The sequence below is a fragment of the Balaenoptera physalus genome (assembly GCF_965194825.1).
Source record: "Balaenoptera physalus genome assembly, chromosome: 2".
NCBI classification, from domain to species: domain Eukaryota; kingdom Metazoa; phylum Chordata; class Mammalia; order Artiodactyla; family Balaenopteridae; genus Balaenoptera; species Balaenoptera physalus.
This window is the reverse complement of record NC_138883.1, coordinates 103,355,873-103,368,577: the sequence shown is the minus strand read 5'-3', so window position 1 is coordinate 103,368,577 and position 12,705 is coordinate 103,355,873. Positions and strand designations below refer to the sequence as shown.

General features: G+C 38.0%; 1 protein-coding gene across 3 annotated transcripts in view; it reads left to right on the top strand.

Moving 5' to 3' along the window:
* The window catches only part of ALDH1A2 (aldehyde dehydrogenase 1 family member A2), a 100,587-nt gene that overhangs the window by 36,414 nt on the left and 51,468 nt on the right, over positions 1 to 12,705 (top strand). For all 3 annotated transcript variants that reach the window (XM_082446842.1, XM_082446841.1, XM_082446843.1), the window contains 3 exons: positions 4,271 to 4,375; positions 4,558 to 4,698; positions 7,568 to 7,697. In XM_082446842.1, the coding sequence (XP_082302968.1) occupies positions 4,271 to 4,375; positions 4,558 to 4,698; positions 7,568 to 7,697 (376 nt within the window). The remainder of the gene's footprint in view (positions 1 to 4,270; positions 4,376 to 4,557; positions 4,699 to 7,567; positions 7,698 to 12,705) is intronic.

Genomic DNA, 12,705 nt, shown 5'->3' with positions numbered 1-12,705 from the left:
AATTTTTCATTATACTTTTACCCACTAATTTTACCATCCATTGATGATATTTGCCTGAAGCAATTACTATTGTGGGGTTTGACACATGATGATAATCTAATTCCATCATTCCTTGACAGCTATTAGTTTGAATTCTACTGTTAAGAACAGCTTTTCCTTATCCCCATTTATTTATTCATAAAAAATTTATATCATTTTGGACTCTTGGATGCCTTTTTTATTCTTTGGGTAATAATCCATTACTATCACTATTTGCTTTGTTGCTTAAATTGTCCCAGTATTGGCCATTGGGAGCCCCTTCATGTTGGCTTCTGTGTCCTTTTGATATGTCCCCATCAGTTTTTGAGCATGTACTTGATTTCTGGCACCATAGTATTCCAGGATCATCTTGTCCTTTCCCTCTAGAGCCCTGAGATATATTGTTTCTTTAAGGAGCCCTGGTCAGAGAAGAACACTTTGGACAGCATTCAAAACTTTTGAAATTGCTCAGAGAAGATGAAAACCTTCAGGTATTTTGGAGGAATTTGCTTTCCTTTGTTTTTTAAGTGTCATAAGGCTAGGTCTATAAAAAATAATAGCACAGTAAAAATATCAAATATTTTAATGTTTGGCATACCAGGAAAAATAGTCATCACATTTACCATCTGGGTCCAATGGAGGCTATAAAGTTTTAAAATTAAGTTATTTTATGAAAAATTTAGAAAAGTGAAAGTAAAGAGACAGTGAAAACAACAGAGCAAGAATTTAAACATAACAAAACCAATTTTTCTTCCATATTTTCCTGGTATTGGAGGTATATGTACATGAAGTGAACAATGGCCTTTGAATGCAACTAACTACTCATCAGCCATCATGTTTGAAACTGGAAATATTTATGCCATAAATACTGATTGCAGATTTTAAACACATCTCTTATAGGTTATATCTTACTGTTACTTCTGGTTCTTCTTGCATTTGTATTATCATAATGTAATACTATTGAAAAGTTTGAAGGCTCATAATTTTGTAGAAAAGAGCATGGCCATTTTTGTTCCATAATTACAAAAACATTTTCATTTTTAGTTTTATAAATGTAAATTAGATTGATCAATCCAATGAACTTTTTTATTTCTACGTAATATCTGTACTCCCAGTCACCTTTGTGTATACACCTACCTTCAGCATTTGTCCATTTTTGAATCATATCAAGTAAATTTTTACCCACAAATATCATGAAAGATAAAAGAATTCTTACATGTTCTTTTATCAAAACAGGATGGTTTTAAATTATTAAGTCCTTCCTATTGAATGACTAGTTGGGTTAGACTATCATATTTCCTTTCTGTGTTGATAAGTATCTTGTTTGCTCCCTGATTATTAATTTGGAGAAAATGCATTTATTTATCCTAAAGACTCATAGTCCAAGATTTTGCTTATACAGTCAGTTTCACCCTCATCAGCAGTCTCTAGTGTTTCTGTCTCTTTGCCTTCAGCTTCTGACTCATCTAACAGTTATGAAATGTCTTTTTCTATTAATTTTCTTCTCTTTCTCATTATGGACAGAAATGAAAAATTCTGAATTCTTAACTGTGTTCAATGAAAGGTAAAAAGAATATGACAAAGATGGTGTCTCCACACTTCTTTATTTATACCCTTTTGAGATATAATGCATTACTTTGGATAATACAATAATAAAACCAAAGGATGATGAAATAGTGGGGTTGTATTTATTTATTCATTTCTAGACAGTTCCATAATGTTTTTGTTTCGTTATTATTTTAGGGTTTTTTTAAGCATAGTTGGAAATAATTGATGAGTGATGAAATAATTCCAAGAATGATGAAATTAGCAATATGTTTCAAGATACAGGAAAAGCTCACTAAGATCCCATAATGTATTTTAGATTGATAAAACGATCAGTGTACTTAAATGATAACAGTAAGAGAATGAATTTTATTCTATTAAAAAATAAGTAATTTTTCTCTTTGATCTTTGGAAGACCTCTAAGAAACAATAAAAGTCATGAAATATCAATCCTTACATAACATTTAGAACTGTTCAACAAAGAAGCTTAAAACTATAATTGGATCTGATGATGTTCCAAGGGTTAAGAAGTTTCAGTCAAATAGTGAATAAAAGGAATAAGGAATATTGGCAAGACCCATTCTCCTTTAAACCTGATAATCTCTAGAAGTGAATCTTTAATGAAACTAACCTCTTAATTTTTTTCTTTTGCTACCTTTGAGATCATATTGTATTTCAAAGGAGTGTGCAGATTTGATGCGCTGTGAAATGTTAGGAAATTTGTTAAATGGAGTGAAAAGAGAACTAGATCAGGAGTCCAAGAATTATAGATCTGATTTAGGCTTGGACATAACTAGTCGTGTTTCTTTGGGCTGAGCAGTCCTGGAAACCACGGTGTAGTGGAAAGAGCAGCAGACTTTGAATCAGAGTCACGATGAGAACCTGCTTCTTCGGACTTTCAACCTCTCAATTTTTTTCATTTTCAGTTGAGATAATAAAATCCTGCCATTAGGGTTGTTGTGAGTATTTTTTTTTTAAAAGGAATTCCTTTATTTTTATTATTTATTTATTTATTTATTTTTGGCTGTGTTGGGTCTTAGTTTCTGTGCGAGGGCTTTCTCTACTTGTGGGAAGCAGGGGCCACTCTTCATCGCAGTGCACGGGCCTCTCACTATCGCGGCCTCTCTTGTTGCGGAGCACAATCTCCAGATGCGCAGCTCAGTAGTTGTGGCTTACGGGCCTAGTTGCTCCGTGGCATGTGGGATCTTCCCAGACCAGGACTCAAACCCGTGTCCCCTGCTTTGGCAGGCAGATTCTCAACTACTGCGCCACCAGGGAAGCCCTGTTGTGAGTATTTAATGAACTACTAGAGACTGTTGACCCTGGAAGGCTGGAACTCTTAATCATCTTTGCCTCTCCTGTGTCTAGAAATATCTATGCATTTATTGAATACATTATACAAATGAATACAGTATGTTAAGCATGTTTAGACATTCACCGTAAAAACTTTAAAAAAATTGTTAATTACAAGGTCATTGTGTTTGTGCTCAGTACATTTGTATTAAGCGCTTTTACAGGTTTAAGGTCTTTCTCCACCACGTCCCCCTTTATCTTAAAAAGCCTTCAGGAAAAGAAGACTCCTTCAACACAGATTCATTGTTTTATCAAATCAAGGAAAAAGCAAAGCTTTGGCATAATCTAGAACTTAATTTTTAAAATTGTAGATCTACACTCAGCCTCGTTTGTGATTATTAAAATGCCAGGCAGTAGCAAATCAGTTTATCATTGTGTTTGTTCTAAACTGACTGACTACTGAATGGTTCATAGGTTCAGAAATTTTCACTGTTGTGCCATAAATTTTACAGAGTAAAATATCTTTGTGTATTCTTTGAGCTTTCATTGTCTAAAAATATTAGTTTGGATTTCTCTCTTAATATCAATAAAATTTTTTAAATGTTTTTGCCTATATTTTCCCTCCTTCGTTAATGCATATCTTACAAATCTTCTGAGAAATTGACTTGAATAATTTCTTAAACCATTTCTTTGCCATTTTAATATAATCTTCATTTCCTATATAAAGAAACCAAGGCTCTTAAGAAATCCTAGGGACACCCATTTGAAAGTTATAGGCCTTTTCCCTTTGCTGAGCCACATAGCCTACCCAGCAAAAGGAAAGAAATCTAACTTGGATTTACACACGTAAGTTGTTTAACTCACCAGTTGGTTTGGTCAGAGTCATTGCTCAGTTCAGGATCTGACTATAAATCAGGCAAATGCTTATTCCAGCACCCTTCAGATTTCCCTGTGAAGTCACTTATGCCTCTGACAGAGAAACTAGTAGCTAAGGCCGGATGACTGTCAGTTTGATCCACGATTTACCCTTTTGGGATATTGGCCAGAGCCTGGACTATAATAAATACTTTCTCATTCTCAGTGTGTGGTTTGTATGTATGTGAGACTGTCTATCCTTCCTTCCTTGTTTGACTTTCTCAGTAGTTGACAGGTTCACTAAAGGTAAGAATTATATTTAATCTTTGGATGACGTTGAGTTAAAAATACCACAAAGGAAATTTCTGAATTGGGGGTGAGGCTGGACTGCATAATGATCAAGGGTTTCTTGTAACACTTCAAATTCTATACTTTAATTATATACCAGCAAGCATACAGAGCAAGTATTACTACTATGGTACTTCCATATAATACGGCACCATTGACTGACTTCCTGTCACCTGTCTCATGGATCCCATTCTGTTGTCTACTCCCTTAGATTTTTATTAACAACGAGTGGCAGAACTCGGAAAGTGGGAGAGTGTTTCCTGTCTATAATCCAGCCACAGGAGAACAGGTGTGTGAAGTTCAAGAAGCAGACAAGGTATGTTTGTCTTAGAAAAAAATTTCTCACGAAATAACTACCTTCAGACAACAAAGCAATAAACTTATGCTCTCCAGACATCACCACTGATGTTCATTCATCACCTTTTTTGTGAAAGCAGATGGTTCTTCCTTTATTTGTAGCAATCTCTCTCTTCACTTGTGCCTCTTCCTCTCTAACAGGCAGATATAGACAAAGCAGTGCAGGCAGCCCGCCTGGCTTTCTCTCTTGGCTCAGTGTGGAGAAGGATGGATGCTTCAGAAAGAGGACGTCTGTTGGATAAGCTTGCAGACTTGGTGGAACGAGACAGGGCAGTCCTTGCAGTAAGTAACCTAAGAAAGCATCACGTCTTTACCCCAAATTTACCATTCCATTGAAATTTAGATTCCTCAGTCTTTCTGAAAGTATGATATGAAGCAGACCTGGGGAACAAGCTAAAGGGTACATAATACACATGAAAAATGGTAGAGGTTTGGCTTTTGGGATCAGATGGGGAAGTGGAGGACCAGCTGAGTGTCTCTTCTTATTGAATTTTGAAGAACAAAACCATAGCTTCCCATGACTGGTAAGGACCTTCCTGCTTTCCTCGTCCCCCTTCCTCCCACCCTCAACAAAAAGAACAAAAACAGTCAAGCAACAAGAGAGTCACCATGCTCCTTGCAGGAAACCAATACCAATTTACTGTTGGCAATCAAAAGAGTTTTACCTCTCCAGAGTTAGCTCCTCTTCACTAAAGAGAATCCTTCAGAAGCAGAGAGCATGATATGGACCTCTCATATACTTCTGCTCCCTTTGTTCTTTTAGAACTAATAGGAGAGACAGAAGGAGACAGCAACTTTCTTTCACTAAAACAATCATTTTCTCACATAAGGAATGTCCCCTCTCCTAGTGGTTTATTGTTGTTATTGTTGTTATTGCTATTTTAAAAATAAAAGTCAGTTTCTTAGAGAATACCAACTTTTTTGGAAATTGGAACCATTTAGGAATGCCTGTGCAGTATACCTGTCTTGCAGGGATCTCCACCTGCATGACCCATAGTTGATCATTTAATATGTAGGGCATCCTCGTTGAGTCAGGGCATTAAAGCCATGAATACTATATTCTACCCTCTGCTTGGGAAATCAGATCACTGTTGGGTTCGCTCTGGGAGAGGGAAGCATTAGTACCCTTCCTCAGTGTCGTTTCTACCATGGCTCTCCCTCCTACCATCCCTTTCATGGGTCTGTTCATAGTGTGGAAACAAAAGTGAATCCTTTGTGGAGATGGTTTAGAACTCTTGCTATATATAACATTTATTGATCTATAAAAATATTTTCTAGTTTGGTACTTCAAGGAATACTGTTTCCAATGAGGTGTTTATATATATTGGGAAAAGGTGTTCCATGGAGATTCATAAGACACTTAGCATATTAAAGACTCTGACAAGCCCTACTCAGTGTTTCTCAAACCTGTTGGAGCCTCAACACTATTTTTCTGGCTAACCTGTCAATATCGTACAAAACAGAATTCTTTGGAGTTCCTTGGGGGAATGCTGGTCTATATGCTGTCTCTTTACTGGATTATGATTTCTTTGAGAGTGAAAATTATATTTTACTCCATTTTTTGTAATCCTAGCATAGTTTGTGACACATAAATGGTGAATGGGGGCACATTGATGGTCTATAAGTGTCTGTTTAATTGAGTTAAATCCACGTAATATTTATAACATTAGATTAGCAGTACTTACTAGATGATGATATAGTTCATTTCTGCAGTTATATTTTCATGTCATAAAATTCATATGCCATCCTGTTTCTGACATATGTCTCACTGTGGTCAAGTCCTTTTTCCCATCACACTTAAATGTGATTTCTACTTTTAAACACTCCCAAGGCATGAGAGGAGTGAGTTTTGTTAAGAGGTAGCCTCTCGAATATAGGGGGAGCTCCTGACCAGAATACTGAAGTTAATACTGCACCCAGGTAAACACAATCGAAAATAAACCTAGGGCTGGCAACTCTCAGGTAAGTTTAGCTGGTGTCAACAGCTCATAGGGATGGACCATTTAGGTGGCCCAGATTCTGGTTATTGACTCTACTTCAGTCTATGCTGTCAAGACCTTGGCTCTATGCCTGCTGTGTGGAGAATGTAATGCTCATCTCACAGACATATAAATATTCTAAAAAGAACTGGGAAATAACTTGATTTCCTTTAATAAAGGTGAGCCAATATACAGTGAATAGGTCACATGATATTTTAAAATGAGTTCCATCTTATACACATGGTAAGTGGAAAAATTGCACTGTAAATAATATTTTCATGTCATTGAATGGAGAATATTTCAATTTTAGTTTTGTCAGCACTTAAATAATTTTCGTACCAGTATGTGTTGTAAAATGTCCTTGAAGAGAAGGACATGAGATTACAAACATGTTTTTTTAATTTTATTTGTTAAATATGTAACACCTTTACTATTTCTCAAGTCAAAATACTCATTTCATTGTGTTCATTTGTAATTCTTTATGTTACAGATTTACCCTATTTAGGACTGTGTCATTAAAATAATAACATTTATCATCTAAAACTGCTTAATAACTCTAACTGTATTTTTATTAAATAGACCAGATACTTCACTCTTAATAGATAATGGTTATTAACATAAATATTTATGAAAAAACAGCCCTCAAGTTGTTATAGTATGAGCTTCCCTAGAGGAGATCTTGTTTATTTGTTGGTAATAAATAAACTTGCTGTGCACCATGGCTAGTCCATTTCTCAGCAGGGGTCTTGGCAGTGTGGAGAACGTTTTATAGTCTCATCAACTGCATAAAAGCCCATGTCCCTACTCCTCTTTTTGGATTCAGAATACTGGTGTAGACTCTGAAAAATCCCCACGCAGCTCTGATCATTAATACAACAGAAGCTGGTTTGACAAGCAGAACACTTCTTTATCACCAGTTGTGTTTATATATTGGGATAGTGGTTACTGGAAACACACAGGCACAAGAACACACACGTATAAGTTCATTGTGGTTTTTACTGGAAACTAAACTAAACACGCGGTACTAAAAATCTTTTCATTTGGGAAATCAGAGTTGACCAGGTATGCATCACTGTTCAGATTCATTTGTATTCTCTCTATTCCTTTTTTCTTCTGCTGTAGAAGTTACTTAGTATATTATTGGAAAGTTCTCTCCATTTCTTTTCCTACAGACCATGGAATCCCTAAATGGTGGCAAACCGTTCCTGCAAGCTTTTTACGTCGATTTGCAAGGAGTCATCAAAACCCTTCGGTATTACGCAGGCTGGGCTGATAAAATTCACGGGATGACCATTCCTGTAGGTATGTGTAATCTGAGTATGTTGAAAAGGGAAACATGAGGCTTCACCAGAAACACACTTTCACCACCAAACACAAACAGCAGTCACATGGAGTACAGATCTGAGCACACTTTTACAGCAGCTTGAACCGAACAAAGAACTAAACAGATTGTGTCACTAATTCTGACAGTATCCTTATTTCAATATGCAGACAGTCCACACACAGGTGTAGGGGCAAGCCACATCAGTCCGTCTCTCAGCTAAGGAACAGGCGTGTGTTTGTCAGCTGCAAAGTGCTTAGCACTGTGGTAGGTTACGTGCTGGGAGTGTGGAGAGGCGCTAGGTGTGGGGAAGCCAGGGAAAATTCTGAGAAGATTAAGACTTGGCCCTTGCTCTCGTGAAACATAAGATCTTGTTTGGAAGGAAATCCTCTAAAATGTTAACAGTTGTTTTTTCTTAGTGGTGAGATTATGGATTATTTATTATTTCTTTTTCATATTTTTCTGTATTTTCTGTATTCCCTATAAATTACTTTCACAGTCTGTAAAAACAACCACCATCCTGACACTTTTTTTTTAAGATCCAGGTTTGGAGACAAAACTAGTAACACAAAACAAAGATCTCTACAGGAGAGTTACAGTTAGGTGCTAAGTCGTGTGGCTTGGCCTGTCAGTGCTGTAGCCCTTTAAAGGAAAGGGAAAGTATCCAAACTAAGTTGGGGGAAAGGTGTGGGTCTGAGCATGAATACTAGCTGTAGCTAATATCAAATGAAATGCTTTCACAGCAGCCCCAAGGGGAAGGCACTGTTATTAACATCCTCATTGACAGAGGAGAAAACTGAGGCCTAGAAAGGTTAGTTTTCCTGATTCACCCTGCAAATAAATTGTAGAGCTGAAACTTTGACATTAGAGCCTGGTGAATGACTTCACTAGAGGATCCATTTTAGATACTGGGTAGAAGAGATATCACGACAGGAAAGGGACCAACTGGAAGAGATAGGACGATATTGGCAGTGGTGAATACATATAAAGAAAGAAAGTACATGTTTTTGAGTGGCTTCTGGATGCTGCTAAGTAACATGCCAGGTACTCTGCCCGTGTTCTCTGGAAAACAGCCTGCTTCCCATGTGCATACTAGGAGGAGTGGAAAGTGATGCTGGGAACTTGGGAGTGCCCAGTTTGGGCCTTCCTAGGCTGAGTAGGATTGGTTTACCAGAAAAGGGGATGATTGGATGATAGTGTAGCTGGCTTAGAGCAGTGCTTCTCAAACTTGAATGTGCATATGTATCACCTGGAATCTTCTTCAAGTGCAGGTCTAGGATGGGGCCTGAGATTCTGCATTCCTAACAAGCTGCCAGGTGATGCCTATGCTGCTGGGTTCTCTGCCTTGCGTAGTGAGGAGACGATACAGAGACCAGCACCAACCATGTGGCCACTGCGATGTCTCATTTAGCAAGAAGAGAAGACGTTCACAGTGAGAAGGGAGAAGGGACAGAGATGAGGCTTCAAAGGACTATTTTAAAATTACCTCCGTGAATGATGGTGACATGTGGAATGTCAGTCTTTAGAAAATGCGTTTCTGGTTATAGGGACTCTTCCCTGCCATGCAGAAGTTTCCTACGTTCAGCAGACTCAGAAGGATGGAGAAGATTGTTGTTAAGGAATGTCAGAATCTTACTTCACTCCTGGCTCTGGGATATTACAGACCACTGTTCTCTGGCCTCATTTGTAGGATCGAGGAATGGCCTAAGTGAGGCAGAGTCGTTGTCTGGCGTAAGCATACCTGTGGGAGGGCCTGGGAACGAAAACCTTTGTCAAGAGCAGGTCATGCGCCAGCCTTTTCAGGTTGACCTCTTCTGCTTCAGTGCAGAAAGGAAATTATCAGGATCAAAGGCCCTGGGTGTTTGGCACCCCACCCCACCTGCCATTTCACTAAGACAACAAATATGTTTCAGGCATTTAAACATCTTTTCAAATGATTTAGAGATATCTTAGAAATAAGGTGAAACAGAAGGCTGTACACATTTGACCTGGTATTTGACCTAACGATATCTTGGTTTTCTTTTGCCTCCTTAGGAGAGAAGACCTTGATTGATTAGATAAAGATTTATTGGAGTTCCTGATAATGTTTGATACTTTACTGTAACTTTATCTGGCAGTAGAGGTGGTTGGTCTATAAGTCTCACTTTTCATCTGATGCTCTTTGGGGATTCTGAGTTAGAAATACAGGGCTTAGAAAAGTCTTTCACAGTAGTCTCTCCCACCTTTACTCATAAACTGGTGTCCAGCCTGTGAAGGAAAAAAAGTGAGGAATTCCCTTAAATGCCAAGTAATTTTTGTTTCCCCAGTTTTTCCTTAAGTGCGTTTAGAGGGATACCAGGATGAGGGACTCTCCAGGGATTCAGGTCATTAAGCAGAGCTCCTAGGAAGCTGGGGGTCTGGGATGTAAGACCTTTTTGCTGTGGTGCCTCAAGCAGTTGAAAGGAAGGATGACGGCAAACGTGAATTTGGCCGCTTTCCTTTCCGTTCCATTTTTAGGTACATTTGGACATGCCTGTAGGCTCCTGAGAATTCATCTCACAACCCCTTTGGCTAGTTCAGTGCTTAGGGAATCTAGTTGGCTAAGCCAGAGGGGTGATAGTGGAAGATCAGGGAAAGGGAGCGTCATTATTATTTACTTATTTATTCTCAAATTTGTTCAATCAATCCATTTATGTTTTATTTGTCATCTGTAACTTTATAATTTAACATCAGCTTGATTTTTGTCTCTGTGTTCTTGGCTTTTTTCAATGAAATCTGGAATGTAGGAAAGCCGTTAGCCTTTAACCATGAGGTCTTTATTGTGTTACATACATTTCCTGTGAAACACCCTAATTTTGTTTGAAATTATAATATAAAGGGATAACGTACTTTATGTTTGCAAAGCACTTGAGCATGTAAAAGTTTTTTTCACATACAGGATCTATGTGATTCTGTGTATGATCCTGTGAAACAGGTCAGATTTTAAAAGGTATTGTACCCATTTTGCAGGTGAGAAAATGAGACAGCGAGGGTTTAGTGTCTTGAACAAGGTCACATGTGAGTAAGTGGCAGGCCTGAGATTTAAACCCAAGTCTCTTTCTGCCTAAGCCATTGTAGACCCTCTTGTGGAGACGTGTACAGCAGGGTGGCAAAAGGAAGAAGCCAGTCACCCTCTTCCGATTTTTAGATTAACATCCAGTTGGTTCTCATTATTCATGGTAGTTATGTTCTATAAAGTTGGCGTGGACACTGAGTTAGTAAATACTGAACCATTGCTCCTAGGAGAAATACAAGGACGGAAAGCACAGTTCTGCCTGGTCACCCATAAAAATAAACCTGAAAGTTTTTTTTTAATATAAGGCTGCTTTGTTACATTGAATCATACTCCATGGTTCATCTAGCTTAGTATCCCTGACACTAAAGGATAAGAACCAGAAAGAGTGGGAAGAATTATGCTATTGTCTCTTGGACTCCTTCCCATTTAGGAAGGCTGGGCGTTCTGCCTCGTAATGGGAAGAGCTCTTCCTTCACCTGTTCTACCAGGCTTCAGCCTGTCTCTCAGGCATCCCCTCATTCCTTCATACATTCATTCATTCAGCAGATTTTTTTTTGAGCACCTGTGTTAAGCACTGGAGTTACAAAGGTGAACAACTAAGATGTCCATAGAATAGTAAAGGAAACAAACAAGTAGACAGCCAAGTGCAATACAGAGTGGCTTATTCACATATGGAAGTACAAAGTACAATGGTACTCCATAGGAAAGGCATCTCACCCAGTATTAAGGCTTCCTGGAGAAGGAAGTGGGATGTACAAGGTGATGCCTGTACAAGGGCAGGTAAGTAAAGATGGAGATAGGGCCATCACCAGCAGTGATAATAACCTGTGCGAAGTATGGAGGGAGGAGAGTACAGTGTGCTAGTGGATCTGAAAGTATAGCCAGATTTAGAAGACAGAGGGGCTCTGGGCCTGGAGAAACCATGCTGCAAGTTTTATTCCACAGTAATGGTGAGTCGCTGAATTATTTTAAGTAAATGAATACATTGATCAGAATTGTGTTTTAGAAAGAGATTTTGATTACATAATGGATAATCAGTTGGAGAGAGGGAGTATGTACTTTTCCCCCTCCCCCTGAAGGGTAGCCTCCCTCTAGAATATTTGGGAGGAGGAGAAAAGGGTTATGGCATGACCACTTTTGAGCCATCCACTGGACAGCTGTTTCTCCCTCTGAATTGAAAGATTCTCCCATCCCTTTCTGTCACATCCCCCTCAAGGCCCACAGTTGGATGTTATCACAGAATCATGTGGTATTAGTTTGATTCAGGGTCTTGATGTTCTTCCCTTTACAACATTGTCTATTATTTCCTGCTATGGTACTCAATGGAGCCATTCTTTCTGACCATAAATCCTATGCTTTGACCCTTCTGCTATAACATCTGCTAATTATGATGATAAATAATAATCATTATTATGATTTATTGTATACTTTCTTTGTGCCCATTACAATATCTCTAATCTCATAGAAGCCCTCCAGGGGAAGTAGTTTTATCCCCACTTTGATTATTTTTAACCTGTATTATTTTTAACCTCTCATGGCCACAAACTCCTTGTGATGGGGGAAGGAACAAAGATCGTTTTTAGTTCACTGAAGGAAAAATAGAGGATAATTGATTTACATTACTTATAATTTTTCTCTTTAACAGTATTGATTTTATTTATTTTGTGATACGTAAGCAGAGAAAATGTAGTCCATGCTTTAAGCTGAATTCTGACATAAAAATGACCTTATGATACATTAGCATATAGAAAAGTTTAAAAAGCTACTCAGGCCATCTGTAATTATTTATCTACTTCACCTCCTTTCAGTTTTACCTGTTGAACTAAATAGCCTAAAAATATGCAGAAATTAACTCATATCCTAAGGTTTTGCCTTTAACAGCTCAATCTAATTTAGTGTTGTCAGCAGAGAACCCATATGGTGAGATCTTATTGTTCACTCAGAATGAGAATGAG